The 18,317-nt window shown below is 40.1% G+C and overlaps 1 protein-coding gene and 1 long non-coding RNA gene across 8 annotated transcripts in view; one reads left to right on the forward strand and one right to left on the reverse strand.

Moving 5' to 3' along the window:
• Positions 1-18,317, forward strand: part of tnr (tenascin R (restrictin, janusin)) — a 194,837-nt gene that overhangs the window by 142,916 nt on the left and 33,604 nt on the right. For 6 of the 7 annotated variants that reach the window (XM_040021759.1, XM_040021758.1, XM_040021761.1 and 3 more), the window contains 8 exons: positions 891-993; positions 1,788-1,877; positions 3,718-3,851; positions 3,925-4,054; positions 7,002-7,268; positions 10,274-10,393; positions 10,787-10,930; positions 17,285-17,404. In XM_040021759.1, the coding sequence (XP_039877693.1) occupies positions 891-993; positions 1,788-1,877; positions 3,718-3,851; positions 3,925-4,054; positions 7,002-7,268; positions 10,274-10,393; positions 10,787-10,930; positions 17,285-17,404 (1,108 nt within the window). The remainder of the gene's footprint in view (positions 1-890; positions 994-1,787; positions 1,878-3,717; positions 3,852-3,924; positions 4,055-7,001; positions 7,269-10,273; positions 10,394-10,786; positions 10,931-17,284; positions 17,405-18,317) is intronic. The other variant, XM_040021764.1, reaches the window with a different exon arrangement.
• LOC120727482 lies at positions 13,747-15,713 on the reverse strand. Its single transcript, XR_005694548.1, has 2 exons — positions 15,445-15,713; positions 13,747-14,651 (listed from the first exon to the last, which is right to left on the reverse strand). It is a non-coding gene; the product is annotated as an uncharacterized LOC120727482 (long non-coding RNA).

The raw sequence follows: 18,317 nt of genomic DNA on the forward strand, positions 1-18,317 counted from the left end.
AAGGTAAGGCGGCGCTAACTCATTCAGTGACTTAAAAACAACCAAATCTTAACTCAAAACGCACTGAAAGCCAGTGTTCGGCACCAGAAGACCTTAGACAATCAGTACCAAGGTACTTGAAGCTGTTTTGGTGGCATGTGATGGCCTAACACCTACCAAAGATGCTTCATTATGGCTTACCTTTAATTTGTCACTGAATTTGTAATACTGTGCAAGCTGCTGTTTTATTTCACTGCATTAAATAAGTGTAGTGGACAATCCTGAAACACATTAAGGCTTCTGCTGGCTCTCATACTGCAGGTACATCTTATATCAGTGAGCCTGCTGCATGTTTACCTTGCCCTTTTTATAAAAAACAGCTAATTTCCTCTTAATCCCTCTGACATTATGACTCCTCTTAAATTGTTTCAATAAAACAGCTTTTTTATTCCTTCTACTTTTTCTTTTTTTTTCCCCTTCTTGAACACGTTACCATCCCACACAGACGGGTCTGCCTTTCGCTGCCTTGGAAAATGCCAGTTAGAGCGCCGGAGCAAGCGCTTCACTCGGTGCAAATGGTCACCGAATGTTTTGCTGCGAATGAAAATGTGATAAATTGCGTTTTGCTCAGCTGTCACCATGATATTTCCAGGGCTCGCTAACCACACATTCAGACTTATAAAGACCGTCTGTCTCGATGCCGGCAAATTTATTCATCCTTCTGATTCTGCACTGCAGTGTTGACAAAGAGCCAAACATCACACTGTGCCGAGACAAAATAAACCAAACAACGCACAGTAAAAAAAACCACACAGTTTTGACTGTTTGTGTAAGTCTTGCGTAGCGAGAGCATTCTTTTTCAGGCATTACCTTCTCTTTAATGCTGTAAATATATTTGTGTTTAAATGTAGGTGGAGAGTTACCAGGTGGTTTATAGCACATTAGCAGGAGATCAGTATGACAAAGTCATCGTACCGCGCAATGAGGGAGCCACTACTAAGACTACTCTCACAGGTAAGTGAGGAATAACCAGTTTTTTGCGTTTTGAATTATTTATCCTCGACATTTGTAGAGTTCCTATTTTCCTGATGCTTTCAGTATCATCACAATGCATCTAATATGTACCAAAGAAGCTGGAAGTGTCTGTGTTTTACATGGCAAGATTATCTCCGGAGCTAACACTTGGCTGACGGCCCACTGATTGTATCTGTAGAAACGCTTGTTGTCCTGCGGGCGTATTGAAAGGCTGTCAGAAAGATGGGGTCAGCTGGGATGTTTTTTTCTGAAAGGCCAGAGTGCTGGAAAGGGCACGGCCTGCATAAGAATAGAAGCAAAAGGTCCCCGTGTTATTCTGTTCGCTCGTTGCCATCGATGCTCTCCCTCACTCTCATCCATTCTCTGTCACTCTCATTTTCCCTCTCCCCAGCTCTCCTCCGCTAATAATCTCTGTCGTCCGCCTCCTTATTTTTCATTCCTCATCTCTTCATCTCTATTTCTGTAGCTCGAGATCCTCTCTGTGGATGCACTCAACCGATTTGAAACTGATCAGTTGTGCAGTTGATTTAAAAAAAAAAAGAAATTTCTTCAGAAATCACAACGATGCTACATGTAAATTTGCCGAGACCTCATCACCGGTGTCGAGCTAATTGGGGCTGTCATGAAAAAAACTCAGTGTAATTGACGTGCACTTTGCACGAGGACAAGAACGTGAAGCACTCTCTGTGATTATTATTATTACGATTTTTTTTGTTCCTGCTACGTTATGTGTTAAATTAGTTCCCGCTTCTCTGTCTCTCTTTGTATCTCAGACCTGCTTCCAGGCACAGAGTACGGCATTGGCATTTCTGCCATGAAAGGTAGCAACCAGAGTACACCAGCCACAATGAACGCCAGGACGAGTGAGTGAATTATGCTTTGTGCTCCACTGTAAAAAGCCAGTGAATCACTCGCGCATGTACAACACAGAAATCACAGCGGGGAATCGCAGCATCACAGCAGGCTCGTGGGCCCATTTGTTATTATACGTGTAATTCTCACCTGTGGGTCGGCGCTGCCACGCCAACTACTAAAAGCCATTTTAGAAAATTAAGCAAAATATGTTTCGCCGTGACTTGTACTCTTCTCCAGAAGTGTTTGGTATTGTCGGCTTGGGTCAAAGTTCCCATTACAACATTTTAAAGCTGTTATAATGCATACTTTTTTTTTGCTAATGGCCCTCTCTTTACCTCCATACTTGATCCTTTATTTGAATATTTATTGTGTTGTTGAGTTGTTTGGCTGAAAGGAGAAAAAAATGTAACCCTTTGTCTGAAAAGTGAGTGTGTGGAGGTGCCTCGCTAATCTTTCCCCTCACGTTCACCGTCAAGCACATCTTTCATCCAGGTGCAGTTATTTTAATGGCTAAAGGTTTTCTGCACTTTATAAAAAATTATGCTTCCATTTGTCTTACAAACAAGCTCGTTGTAACGCCTCTTTTCCCTGCACTCGTTTTGAACTTTAAAATGCATCACATCTGTCGCATTTCTCTTAAAGAGCTTTAAGAGAGCCGTTTATGAAGACAGCTTCATGGCAGCGCCGGTGTTACCTTAAGCCAGAGCTGCTAAAATAATCATTTCATTTAACACACATTTATATCACGTTTTTTTATGTCTGTTTGACCTCCTAAAAAGCCGTGAAACACCAAAGGTTCACGCAAACAAGGCGGCAGATGATTAGCTGAGGATTAAACATTGATGATCCACTGGGCAAACTGGGTTACTCATTCTGCAGGGAAGAGAACAACTCACTTAAAAATACAAGAAATATAAAAAGATTAAAGGAGACAGTCAGATCGTTGTGGTAATATGCATTAAACCCATTGGAAACGCTGTAAATGTTTTATTAGTAATGGTCTGTCCTTTAATGTGAGAACTGCACCACAGATACACAAGTAGACAAGAGTATAGCAGAAACTAAACATGAATTAAAAGACATAGTAACCAGTAGCAGTAATTATGTTTCCACTGAAATCATGAAAGCAACATTTTTGTTCTTATTTTTAACCATTTCGAGCTAAATTTACTAACCTGAATAAAAGCACTGTTGGTATTTACAAAAATGCGATGACAAGGCTGTGAGATGTTTGCGACCACACCTGTTGCATTTCTGAGAGATCTTTTCTCAAGGTGCAAAATAAGGACGGGAGGATATTCAAGCGCGCAAACTGATAGCGCTTGATAGTGAAATTAATCTTTCTAACCACATGTGCGAGCACTATTTGGGGATTATGCTCACGCGATGTTTTACCTCGTTTAGTAAATCTGGCCCTAAATTTATTTGAAAATATTGTTAAAAATCCAGCGCAATTGTGTTGCCCAACTAACAACCCAAAGCACTCAAATGTAGAAAAAAAACATGTCAAATCAAATGTGAATCAGTGAATATTTCCATGAACTCTTATTTTGTTTTATGCAAATGCACGCGAGCACGTACTGTAGGTGACACAACACAGTAGTATTTTCCCAAATGACAGCAGGTGGTAATGGGCTAAGAAGCTGCAAAGACAGTTGAGAAGACGACTGAGAACAAGTAAACATTAATATAAATACTCGTGAATTTGAATTTAAGAGGAAGGTCCCTCAAAGGTCATGTATTTTTTCGATGTACACCCACTCAGATATGTCTTTCAGGGTGAGAGTGTTACATGAATCTGGGCTGGAGTTTTGAGTTTAATTTTGAGTGTTGCTTTCCCTGTTTTAGCTCTGGATGTACCTATGAATCTGACTGTGACGGCTTCCACGGACAACACCATCACTCTGAATTGGGGCATAGTCCAGGGCCCCATTGACCACTACAAGGTCACCTACACATCAGCCTCCGGCGTCACTAATGAGGTAAAGAACACTGAAACGATAACCATGTATATGTCTGATCTGGACCTTGTTTAACTCATCTTCCCTTTTCTAGCTGACGGTGCCTAAAGACATCAACACCACCACTTTGAAGGACCTGGAGCCTGGGACTGAGTACACCATCACTGTAGCAGCAAGAAGAGGAAGACAGCAGAGCACTGCGGCTACCATAGACGCCTTCACAGGTAGGGAGCGTAGTCTAATTTCATATAGTGAAGGACTAACTTTAAAGTGTTTAATGAAGATCAGCAGAGATGTGCATACAGATAACATAATGATGAGATCATTTCCTCGACAAACAGTCTCCCTTTGTCTTTTCCATTGCAACAGATTCAACTAAACGTTCCTAAACAGCACTCATTTAATCCGTTCAGGTTTCGTAAGGAGCTCAAATAAATTCACTCACGAGCGTCTCTGCACAGACAAAGACATGAAAGATCAGCCCATTACTACAGAAAGCTGGAGAACACTTCTAAAGATGGTATAGGGTGTAATGAAGTTGAATGATGGATATAATGAACTAAAGTGTGACATCAGGTGAGGGGAGTACCGCTTAAAGAAAATGGAGGACCGTGAAAGACTTCGAAGGAGCAATTAGCAGAGGCAAATTATTCCAGCCCGCTAATGAGCTTGTTACAAGCGCTCCTAATTGCACCTCTCTTTTGCATCTCAATGTATTTGTGTTTCTGTTTCTTCTTACTCCGGTTCGTACCACATTCTCTCCCTTTGCCGTCACGCTCTGTGCTGTCTGCTCGCCCTGTTTTTCAGCTTGATGTTGCTCCTTTCTTTTCAATCACTTCGTTTTCCTCTAAACTCACATCCATCCGCCCAACTATACGTCGGACCGCCTGTCAGTCTACTCCACTCTGGTAGTTCTTTGTTTTTTTTTTCTTTTTCCGAAAGCTTGACGTGAGTTTCAGTTGCACAAAGGCCGGTTTCAGAGATGATGGACATGCAATCACCTGCCATCATTCCTTTCTTTACCAGTGTCATTATCATCATCTCTTTTTCTTTATTGCTGCGGCCATCGTTGTTGTCACTGCCGCAGCATCATAATCATGTCATCCTACTTCTAATCTTTTTGTTATCTCGCACTCCTTTGGTAACACCACTTTAACTGTCTGGGGAGAAGTGAAGGAATGATACGATGACAGATCAAGAGAATCAGAGGACAAACCATAAATTACCTGTCATCTTCTCATCCACTATTCACTTATTGGAGACATCTGTCCGCCTTCACTCAGGTATACTCAGGTGATGCGTTCATTTGCATGTTTCCAGCATTTATGCGTTCAGAGTTTTATAATACACGATCTGCACATCAGTAAGAGTAACCATAGAGATAAAACATGGACTTATCTTCTGGGTCCAAAAAATGAAGCTAATGCGGACCTGCACTTTGTCTGAAGGCCACCAGATGGCGATAGCTGCAGTAGCTATGTATATTGGAAACCAGCTTTCTCTTTTGACCTCTGTAAACGCTTGCAAACACTGATGAGTTTATGCGCTCAGTCACTTTTAGGACATATTTATTTATGACTATTTCAAAAAATCTTCTCATACTGCATTTCAAAATAGAGGATTATCTGTGGTATGAAACGGCTTACGAGTCAATCACAAGTCAATAGCCAATGAGTGGGCAGTTTCACAGTCAGAACCGCCTCTCTTTGTCACGTGAGTTTTTAAAAATGAGACAGTGACCATCTCGAGACTTTTAAACAGGACAACCCACTGGGCACGTCACGGTAGCTATGTTCATATTTATGAAGTGTAGAAGTGTAGTGAATTATGACAGATTATTAAGTGATTTAGTTTGTCACACTGGGATGTGATTCTTAATATAGTCCAACCTCCGAAGATGTTAAACCCCATATTTTTGCGTTTAATAGCATCTTTATATTCTAACCTTTTAACCAAAGTCCTTTCAGACTCAGAGTGTAGCCTGTTTCCACAGACTGCTTGTCGCAAGATCCTCCATCCTCAGCTAGAGATAATATTAACTTTTCTTTTATTAACTATTAAGTTGAAGTTTTTTCACAATCCATGACAAGGGTTTCTCTTTAAGGAAACATAATTTTCTCCATAAAAAAAGTTCCATTAATATCTACAAAGGTGAGTCACATTGTCATCTCACATCACCCACATTGCCTCTATGTGGTCTTACTTGCTGTTAAACCATTAACTAGCTTATCACTGTCATCTTGATCAAAAACAGCACTTTCATCACGTCTGTGGAATTTTGCTTCACACAGACTCTCGACCCCTTTTGCATTTTTTTCATACTTAATCAATGCGTAGCCACAATCTTCTCTTTTTAAAGCTGCTCTGGAGATGCGTTTGGATCTTTTTCGTACCCCGTCTCTTCACCACTGTTGAGATCATGAACGCACACAGGCACTGGTATCGTGAGGTCTATGTGATACAGAATTTCTGCTGACTGCACATGGCAGTAATGCATACTGACAACTTGTGAAGAATAATAAAAGGCAGCGGCTCACCAAGAAGAATACAGATGCAGGCCAGTGTAAACAATGCAGGTTTCATATGATGATTGATTGCGAAGAAAACTCCACAGGATGCCTGTAATCCTGGCAGTTCAGGAAAGGAAAAGTCAGTGTTGCCACATTTCCCCTGCTTATACATCCACGCATGGCTAATTAAATTCAAGTCCTCTTGCATTTGTTGCTGTGTCAGCTGGTACACTACTTCATATTCATTACATCATCTCCCGTCCAGGTCATACATTTTGACAACAGCATCTGCTACTATCATCCTTTTTCCATTTTCTTATTATGAACAGTCCCATCACATCTTCATCCTAACGGCGGGTAATCTCATTAGTTTCCCTTTTTATGACCAATTAATTCATTACTGCCACATGATTGTGGTTTTCTTTGACTCTCACCTTCCCCATCAAGATTACACCCAAGGCTAATTTTCTCAACTGTATTATAAACGGTCTGTTACATCATCGAGGACGGCTTTCATCCATCACTTAACGGCTTGTCTGTCATCTCCATAATGACAGCAACTGCCTGTTTTTTTTTCCCATTAACATTTCGTGCTCATAGCAGGATTTTTGCCTGTCCTTGAAAGCTCCTCGGTGACCTCTAAACCCCCTCGTTCCTCCAGGAATCAGACCTGTAACCCACCTCTACTTATCAGAGGTGACTTCAGACTCTGTGTCAGTGGCGTGGAGCGCCCCAGCACCGCCCGCTGAACTCTTCATTCTGAGCTACAGCTCTGCCGACGGGACCGACACCTCTAAGGTGACACTGCATGGCTCCAAGACGAGGTCACTGATCCAGGGGCTGCTGCCGTCCACTCATTACACCGTCAGTCTAATCACAATACAGGGGGACGTTGCTTCAGAGCCCATTACAGCTTCACTTACTACAGGTGAGCTGCTTGAATGATGGAAAAAAAAGTTTGTAAGTGATGAAAATAGAGAAACATCAGCAGCAAAATAAAGGTTTGTGACTTTGTGGGGGTCCCGTCCAAGTAGATATGCACACTTAGGGTCATAGTAATTTTGTTTGTCTATGTGTGGCAAGAGTACATGCATTTTTCTGCAACTCCGACCCAATGATTGTGAAATTTTTTTAAATGTAAATAGAATCCAATCATTTGCAAAACCCATAAAGTTATATTAGAAAACACATGAAATGTTTTAACTGAGACATCCAGCAAAATGATGCTATTTCTATGACAAAGATGACCCAGAGGCGTTGAATCCTATATCAGACCCAAGAGTCCAGCAGCCAGTCTTCTCAACTCCCAGTCGTTTGTTGACTGTTGTGAAAAAATAGTTGATGTTACACAGCACATTGTCTCACTTAAAAAATTTAATATGTTTTTTATGTTCTGTGAATAAAATATGGCTTTGTGAGATTTACAAATCATTGTATTATGTTGTTATGTTGTTATTTACGCAGCGTCCCAGTTCATTGGAAAGTGAAGAAAAAAGATGATCATCACAACTTCTTGAAGCTCAAAGTATCATTTTTAACACTACAAAACCCCAAGGATCCTAAATATTCTGAGTCTAGTATTATTCAAGACAATCTCACACCACAGAAGCTCTAAATTAGCAATGCTTTGTATTTGTGCATGTAAAATGACATCAAGTTCCCAGCATTTATTTATTTGTTTTAGCTTGATCTACTTAACAATTAAGAAAGATTCAAACTCTAATCACCTTAATCATATTTATGAATGAGGGATACAATGTGAAAAACAGAGATGAGGAACAGGAAAGAAAGGATTTTGGGGGAGCAAAATATTGAATTAACATGTATGAGGTAGCGTGTAAAAGGAAAGAGAAAGAAAATTCGTTTAAGAAATGGAAATACAAAGTGATTTTAAATTAAATATGTATTTGCAGAAATGCTTTTTTTAGGCTTTCATTTGCGCAGCACCACAGCAGAATGACTTTTGTAATTAGAAACTGCCTTGGGGGCTTTTTTTATTTTTTTCATTTTTCTCCTTTTTTTCTCGTCAGATGTAGATGTAGAGATGCAGTGCCAAAAATAAAGGTTTTGCTCCTCAGTGCTATCAGATGGTTGAGGTTTGCACAGTTAAAGCTAACCTCAAAAACCCAGATGTAACGTTGGATTATATTTGAGAAAAAACAAGTGGCTAACAAGTGTCAGCCTAATGGAGTGAAGGCCATGCAGTAGCAGAAAGGAGCAGTCTGCTTGTTTTGTTTTTCCTGTGTATTCACCCATTTAAGTATATTCTTGTCTTTGTTTTTCTTACATCTTAATTACAGTTTCTCTATCACTTCTCTCCATGTCTTATTAACCTATTTTACCTTCAGCGACGCCACCGCGACCCCTCGTTAATTAGTACAGTATTTCTGTGTCATTTTTCTGCAGACTTTCTAAATTCCAGTTTAATTGGCAGATTATGAAAAGAAGCTCTCCCTCTCCCATTTGATTGCGACTGTGCTATTTACATCTCAGAGAGAAGAGAGATAAATGAATGAGAAGAGGGTCGGTATTATAACCTGCCGGAGAGTTTGACAATGAGCTGGAAGAAAGAGGATCGCTCTCTTTCTTTGTAGCGAGGGGGACAAAAGGAAGAGGATGAGACGAAAAAATAATGGAGGGCTGGAGACATATGGAGAAAATAGGAGAGCCAGCAGTAAACAATAGAGATGTTAACTTAGCATCGGTGGCAGAAACACCTGCACATGCCGGTTTCAAACACCACCTTGGCAGCTTGGAGCCTTCGCTTTCTCGCTTTACATTCACGCACACACAAGAGGCAGATTTTCAGGGGGTGAGATTGGATGGGACAGATGTACACTATTTCTTGCACCGGTCTTTACGCTGTGATCATTTTAGCGCCCTGCTTTGATCTCACGTGTTTGAACGTGAGCATTGATGGGGGGCTGTTTGTTGCCTTGAATCACTTGCTACACTTGGACTGTGCTGCATTAAGATTTAACCACAGTTTTACTTTATGGTCCAGCTCCGCTTTTGCTGACATAATGCAAAAGTGACTAGCTGTATATCTCTGCCTGCGTCCCCCCAGGAACCTTTATAAGAGAATAAATTTTTACAGCCATTATTCTTTCTTTGGTTCTACATTTGCCAAAGCAAACGTAATTAGTAAAACATGCACGACTTGAATAAATGCAACTGTATTCCATGCGAGCAGACTTTAAATTAGTCCTCTTCCAAGAATTTGAAATCTCCTGCTTTCTGCGTGGGAATAATAGCCATAATTCTTCTCAAATCAGGGAAGCGAGAGTGTAGCAGTCGTCTATAAGTGCTCTTACCCATCGCCCACAACAGGAGATGGAAGCGATCTCTTAATCTTGATCTTTGTTTTTTTTTGTTCCATTCTCGTACGTTCTTATTTTTTTTTTCTTCACTGTCTAAATATCTTTCTTTTTTTCCCCTAGGATCTGTCAGGGCTTTAATTGTTTGCTCAAATTGTTTTCACCGTAACCTTTTCCGTGGCAGCTCAGTGGTCTGAGGAGACATATAAAACAGAATTTTGGCAGGGGAGGGGTCTCCTCTGTGTAAACCCTGCTCAGCCTCAACATTAACGGTTGTGTTTTTTTTAGCTTGATGCTGCTCAGTTTCTTCTCGCTAATCTTTTGATGGTGTTTTGTTCGTAATAAAAATGTGCATTAAAAATTCACACAGTCTCGCAGACCCAAGGACAGCTCTGTTTCTATGTAAATTTAATGAAGAGGACATTAAATGTGGACAAAACGAGGGTTACTGAGCTACTCGGGCCTTCAAGGGCAGTCTTTCTTATAGGTTTTCATGAAAATGACTGAATTAGCTTTGTACATAACATAACATGCTCCTATTATATGCTGGGGCTCATCCTTTTTTTTATACCATTTGAACCGCATGACAGTGTTTTCTTTCTCATCGCACTTTTAGGCATGGACCCACCAAAAGAGATGATGGTGTCGGACGTCACCGAGGACGCCGTGACCATCTCTTGGATCAAACCGCTGGCTCCGTTTGAATACTATAAGCTGTCCTACCAGTCGGCCAGAGGTAGCGTGCACATAACTGCAAACCGTGATGTTATTCTTAAGTGCATTTGAATAACACGCTATTTATTATATTAGCATACACAGAGCACACTGCTGTTCCTTGTTACAGTTAAATGAGCATGGCATTTGCTGTAGGAGGCTCCCTCTGATGTAAGATACATTTTGTAGCAGAGCGCCGTGCCACACACCTAATTAATTATAACATTTTATCAGTGAAAGGTAATTGAAATTTTAATTAAAATTCCATATTTATTAAGTATTTTCCCTGTGATGCAAAAAAAATAAAAATAAAAGAACAGCAGCTGGCTACGCTGCGTACCCTGTACGTGAAGAAGGAGATCAGTGTGACAGTTCTGGTGTTCAGGTGCTGGCCTCTCTCTCGTGTCCCCTGCAGGTCGAGTAGACAGCGTGATGATTGACAGCGATGTTACAAACTACACCCTGTCCAGTCTGTTTCCTGCCACAGAATATGAGATCAGTCTCAAAGCTGTCAGCGGGAGTCAGGAGAGCAGTGTTGTCAGCACTTCCGTCTTCACAGGTAGGAGCTAACCACAGAACCATTAGGTCCATATTGTTGTGGGGGCCCTTCGAGACCGGGTTTACTCATGCAGGAAGAACGTTGAGGAGACTCCGATGTCTTACACAGAAACAGTTAGTGCAGGAAACTCAGCCAAGGAGAACAGAGTGTGGTAGCTCAGGTGGACACATATAAAGGTATTCAAGTGTGCTGAGCTGTTCTCCACATAGTGCCCTCTCTTTATATAAAACCTTATTGCATTGCGTGTTTGTTCCAGGTCTTAAATAGCTGTAAGGTATTTCTTAGACACCTAAAAAAGAGCTGCTGTCTACTATAGTTCTCCTATAATGTCTCAAGTAAGGCAACACTGTGAATGACTGGTAAGTGAGCAACCCCACCTCAGAGTGACACGACCTAAATTTCCCTCTGCAGAAAAATAAATGAATAAAAAGCTTCCACATTTTCGCAATAGTGAAAGACATACCTAACCATCGATTGTTATTCATATACACAATTGTTTTTCTCTTGTCAGCTTTTATGCATGTACTGTAGTTAGGTGCCTGTGCAAACGATGATGTTACTAACCTTTAATGTTCTGGTAAGCCCATTGTTTCTCCAGCTAGCAGCAGCGTCCATCGCCAGGCAGATAGCCATACAGTCTTTATCCCGTCTCCTATGAAGATATGTTGGCTAACAGCAAACACACTGAGTATAGTGAGTTAAGTACAAAAGCAAAGCAAACTGAGCAGTAATGGACTGAAACAGGTTCAATTAAAGGTAGGCCACTAATGACCATGTTTATAGTCAATTTATCAACACCAGAGTTATCATAGTTTTGTATTTTCTAATTATTATTATTTTCTCTTTTTTAATTGAGACTTTTCTTCTTAACTTCAGACAGTTTCCAGAGTGGATTTTATAATTTCAGTTTAGTTTTTATTGTTTGATTAAATTATTATTGTGTAGAGGGCATAATGGATTTTTATTATAATAAACTTTTCGAATCTTTAGTATTCGATTAACTATAATATTCTGATCTAGACATTGTTGTCCTTAATTAATATTAAGAGAAACAATCACAGCTGCGTTTCTGAAATCGAATTGTTTACTTTTTCTTCTCCTAAAAAAGGAAACAGTAAATTAAAAAATGAGTCAATCAAAGTCAGATAATCTGTAAAATAGTTTACGTTTAATTTTCTGAACATCACCTCGCAGGTTAGTGGTATTTTGTTCTCCTCTGAGGTAAGTAAGTCTTGCTGTGAGAGGGCAGCAGAAGGACAAATGTTTGCCATGTAAAATAAATGAAGAGTTCCTCCCCTGCTAGACTTTCGGGTCAATTGCTCTATCCACAGCTATAACAGCTGTGTTAAAAACGAGCAGCAGACTAAAATGCACACACAAGTATGCACACAATCCAAGGGTGAAGCTCATGTTGTAGACGGTGCAGTCTCTGCCGCTGCAACAGATGAAAGCGTCCACTCCATGACCCAGTAATTGGTAACCTGCTCCCAGCTCCGTCTCACTGTCTTCTATCTCTCTGGCTGCTCCCTGCCTCCTATCTCTTTATCCTTTGACTCGCTTCAGTCTTTTAGCACTGTGATGTCTCTCTCTGTCTCGCCCATTCTGCCTCGATTTCCTCCTCTCCTCCTCCCTCCGTCTTCTCTGCCCTGCCTCCCTCCTTTGTTGTGTCTTCAGAATTTAATGAAATCAAAGGTCTTGTGTTTTCATGCTTTCAAAATTAGCACCAAATCATAAGTTAGGTAAAAATAAAACCTCGCCCTTGCACACACGTGTGACAATGAGATACCATTCTTCTCTGAAGAATTCCGCTAACCTGAGATTAACACACTCTCCCAGTGCTGTATTCAAAATGCTCGGTGTACGTGCGAGAGAGGGGAAAGGGAAAGCCGAGGAGAGCGCAGAATTGGAGCGGGAACAGGCGAGTAGAAGGTGTGTTTGCATACCAATGAGACCTGATTCACCTGGAGCGGCAAGGTTCAAGAATCCAGTAAGAAAAAAGAAGCTGAAAGAGACCCTTTCCCTTGTTTTCTCTTTCTCCTCCCTGCCTCGCTTCCTGCCTCCTCCTGTTCTTTATTATCAGCGCCTTCTTCCAACAATCCCAGCGTGGGTACAATGAGCAGAGACGGTGGGGCTGTAATAGCCTGAAAAGAACATAACTACAAAGTCAAGCTTGTTAGAAATGGTAAACAACATTTTCCTCACATCCAAGAATGCTCAACCAGGGACACTTTTACACTGCTTTCAACAACAATACATAAACAAGGGATTTGAAAGCGTAATCCAACACTGCCTGGCCAAGTATGTAATAACTTGGGTAACGCTGCAATTTCGACTTACTTCACATCCGTAATCAATTACTGTGCGAAGGGCTGAGAAAGCGGGGAGCCATATTTCATTTTGCAAGCGCAGCAGGTACTGCTAATCTAAGATGAATTTGGCGGGGGTGACACTAAATGGACTGTGTGAAGGCCTGTTTAAGGGCTAATGACGGTGCTCATTAGCAAAGTGTCAGGACCCCCAGTAAAGTATTACTCTTCCCAAAACTGAGGTTTGTGGAAAGACCATTAACATCCTCCCTGCCAGCTGCGTTAAGAGAAAACAGAGGAGGGGAATGCACTTGCATTTTTAATTGAAATGTGCTTAAAATAGTCCACACAATACCAAATAACACTTAATGAACATCAGAGATAACACATTAATTAACAGAAAAACAAAAGGCATAATGCCAGGCATGCAGAGGAAATGGTAAATACAAAAATGGAAAAAATTTGACTAAAAAGTGTAATGAAAATAAAGGAAAGGAGAAGAGAAAATAGGTTTTTATTCTTTTCTTTTTCATCAAAAGTGGAGTAGGATCACCAAAAAAAGAAATGGCACAGAAATAGTTAGCAGTCGGTAACTAGCTAACTGATGTTTATTTGCTAAGAAACAGTTCTCGAGTAGGGATTGCAATAATGTGCAGCTCCACAAAACAGAGAACTCACTTTATCAGCAGGACAGTTACCGCTATGCTAATGTTATGATAATTATTATTTTCTGTGAATTTACATAATGATCCTTATCTTAAAGACTCCTTTAGGTTCAGCTACTAAGTGCCACAAAACCAGTAATTAATCTTTACTTAATGATTGGGCGTAATGACTGGTCTCACATTTTAAATTACTGTGTGAGTGAGCATTTTACCTACACTTGAAACACACTCAACATCCAACATCATCAGTCAACCGGTATCCCTGCGGCTCTAAAACGCTACAGATTATATGCAGCTAAAACACTGTTTATGTGTCTAAATATTTGTGCGCCTCATGAGTATTAACGCGACACCACGAGCACGCATATACACGTTCAGCGTAGCTCCGAGGTTAATGTGTAGAGCATGCTGCTTTCTTTTGCTTTGCTACAATAATGAGAGGGTGTGCAGAGATTTACTGGAGTTTTGTGTCTTACTGGCTTAAATGGCCACAGTCGCAATACAACGCAGGCTGACCTCGTGACCAAGCGGCACAGCTGGAGTGTTTCTGAAATGTCCTACGTTGTGAATTACACACTAATAATGAGCTGAGAGCATATTTTCTGCATGTAACAGCAAGCCGAGCGCCCTAAATAAAACGTATAACGTCGACTTAGAACATCAAACCTCAATCATCTCCTCACCAGGACTGCTGCAGGTCTATCAGATATTGCTGTGTTTGTGTTGTTCCTACAGCGCCATAATTAAGATCTGAAAAATATGGTAACAAGAGAAGAAGAAATGGTTTCAAGCAACTGGTTTGCTTTGTGAAACTCTATATTTTTCACCCTAAATCATAGTAGTTTTGTTGCCTAAATCTAACCAAACAGTGGAAAAGAAATAAGCAGGTAAAAAGTAAAAAATATTGGGAGAAAAATAAGTCTAAAAATAATATGTTGCCTTTCTTATCTCTTAGATGAAAGCTTTATCCTTGAGCCATACAGCTACATCAGTATGGTCCCTTCTGAGGATATTTGGCATGGATATCAACTGTCTGCTTATCCAGATATCATGGATGCAAAGAAAGTTCTGAAAAATAGCCACTGTTCCCAAGGCTAAGTCAGAAGATGAGCCAATAAATCATCGTAGTACGACACATACTGTACATAATAAATACAAAGTTGTGATCAAATCATTTTCTGCAATCATATAATGGCTTGCATTTATATTCCCACTGGGCCTTGACTTCCAGATCTGAGTGAAAGTATATAGATAGCCTGAGCCTGTAATTCACCCATGCAATCAGTAGATGCAGTATGATGATTGAATTATCGCAGCTCTTGATGAAGGAGGATGACCTGTTTATTTTTTTCTATTTTGGCCATCTCTACTCTATCTCCATTGCCAATCTAATTGACTTGGCAAGGCTCCATTAAATTCACTTAAACCTTTTTGCAATTAAAGTAATGATTTTAATCAGGTTCGTCCATCTATCGCAGTGATAAGAAAGAGCACAATTCTTTTTTTTTTATTATTCTGATGAGGGCAGGGCAACATTAATTACCTCATCTGGGCAGAGATTGGGATCACTCGCAGTGTTCTGTGTTCTCCTGCCACGCTCTCCGCTGTGCCAAAATAACATGCCTGAGGAGAAATTGGGGTTGAAGCACTGAGGTTAAAGGTATAATTAAATTCAAACTCAATTTTGGCATGTCCAGCAGTCTGAGAACAAAATTAGTGAGAGGGTGTGAAACAGGAGGCCTAAGAGAATATGAAACTTTCGCATCACGGTGAAGTCACCATTAATGAGCATTCTTGCAAAGTTTTTTTGTCTCTGCAATTCATATGAATATATATCTCGTTGTTATGAGTCTAATTAATAATTTAGGTGTGTCTCCAATTGAATTTCACACAGTGTTCAAAATACAAAGCTCTCTGCATATGAAGGGAAATATGATACAGCTTGTTAATTTGTGAACAATTCAGTGATAAGTTATTTCCCATTAAAAGTGGTGATTGACAGAGTCAATTTTCCTTTTTCTTTTGTTTGTTCTGAGCTTACTGGGTGAGAAATCCAGTGACAGCCAGCAGCTAAGAGATACATGATTTTACATGAACTTTGTTATGTGATACAAAAAGTAGTGTAGCAGTCTCCTGGTTTAGCTATGCACAGTAATATAAAAAAGATCCTTAATTTCTCACATTTTACTAGGAAATCGGGAGTTTATGGAAAGATATTAGCCAAGCTTTTTTTTTTCCACTTTAAATAGACTTCAGGAATAGTTCTCCAGGCTTCTTGAAGGACATTGAAAACTCCTCTTTGAACATTGGCTGCCTTTTATTCTATTCTCTGTCAATCCGCGATGGATTTTGTTCCATACACTTTTGACAACAAGGTATAAACAAGGTACTTTTACTGCATTGGCCTTGTGTTTGGGATCATTGTCATTCAGAAAAATGAAATTAATGCCAATCAGATGCTTTTAGGATGGTACTGCATGGTAGATCAAAATCTGATTATGCTTTTCTGCGTTTATAATTCCATCAATTTTGATAAGATCCAACACCACTTGCTAAAATGCAGCCCCAAACAATGACAGAGACTCCACCGTGTTTTACAGATGACTGTAGATACTCACTGATGTACATCTATCCCGACCTTTTTTATACATATTGATGATGACTTTTCATGATGACAAAAATTTGGATTCATTGCTCCATAAGACCTTTTCTATTCTGGCATTCCTCAGCATTTTTCCCCACATTTCCCGTAAGAATGGCTTAACTGAAGACTCATTTAAAGTGTAGATGAAGCAGCTGAAGGGCTAGATACATCTCTCAAGTCCAGGGTCAGATTTTTGCTGGATTTCTTTCTTATTTCTTGAGGACACGACTTTCAAATACTCCTGATTGGCTGTAGATCTTTTTTGGGGGCATGTCACTTCTTTTGTCATCCTCTTGTCCACTTCTGATTTTTTTTGGAACAAATTATGTATTTTTACAACAGGTTTCTAGACACAAAAAGGCCAATTTAAAAATTTAAAAGGGTTCTTTGGCAAGTTCTCTGTTATGTGTTATGCTCTCTGTTTCTCTCACCTCTTGACTTGGGTGCCTATTTTTTCCTCAAATGATTTATAAGTCACTGTTAAGCAAGTTGACAAAAATTTTTATAGATTTGCACACGTTACAAACAAACAAGATTATTTCGACAATGTATAGCAAACATGTTGTATTTGTCTGCAATGAGCGGACCACTGTCATTCTTGGTTGTGATCCACAGCTGTCAATTTATCTGTGTAGCACTGACACAATATCTCATAAATGATGGGGAAGACGTTCAAAGAGCCTGATATTATCTTTTGTTTAACTGTTGTGTTCATTCTTGTCTTGTATTGCAAACATAGCGATGGATATGCCGTCGGAGTTGACGGCCCTCAACATCACCCCTCAAGGAGCCCTGCTGAGGTGGAATCCACCCGTGTCCAATGTTGACAACTACGTGGTGACTCTCACACACAACCAGGGTGAGTGTGCATTCATTTGCTTGATTTGATGTTGGAAAGTCAGTGAAAGGACACCAATTAAATAACATCATCAACAACCATTAAACTGTAGCACGACACTGTGACTACTTCACATTAAAACACATGAAAACATGAGCTTATACTTCCTTACGTTGACAAAATTACTGTAGTGCCCATCTACAGTTGGCTCTAACTTTAGAAGACCATAAATACCATACACACACACACACACACACACACACACACACACACACACACATATATATATATATATATATATATATATATATATATAGTAGTACTGTAGTAGTTGCAGCATACAGTGCAATGAGAGTCATCGGTTGCATGTGAAGATGTGACAGGTACCATCACAGTTTTCCCATTAAGAAGTGAGATCAGTGCGATGAGTCCTTTGAGGCAATATAGATCCATTTGTCTTGCTTTCAGAACAGTTCATTATGCTTGGTTAAACTGCTTAGCCTTGGCAAAAACAATGCAGTTACTAGGCGGCATGCATTTCTGATGCAGCCCATGTCTTCAGCATCTGACAGCCATATCCAGACAGGTAAAAGATAGCCATATTGCTTGGCCCCTCAGAGCCAGTCTATAATTTGCTCCCTGAACCAAGTGGATGACTGCCAAGCAGCAGTAGGTACAGATATGGCTTAAAGACAGTTGACATGCACACAACTAGAGCGCTGATATGTGTAGGTATAAAAGGTTTCCAAGAAATTGGATATTGTTTTACTAATAGGTCAATACAACACTCAACCAGTGTTATCTCATGCTGTTGTTATTTTTATAAACTGGCTGGGGAAAATGTAATGGGAAGCATCTTTCTCATTTGCACATGACCCCACGCAGTATGCCACGCCTGGAGTTATCCAGAGAAATTTGTATTACTCAGCTGTCA

The sequence above is a fragment of the Simochromis diagramma genome, unplaced genomic scaffold (genome assembly GCF_900408965.1).
Source record: "Simochromis diagramma unplaced genomic scaffold, fSimDia1.1 OVJJ01000205.1, whole genome shotgun sequence".
NCBI classification, from domain to species: Eukaryota; Metazoa; Chordata; class Actinopteri; order Cichliformes; family Cichlidae; genus Simochromis; species Simochromis diagramma.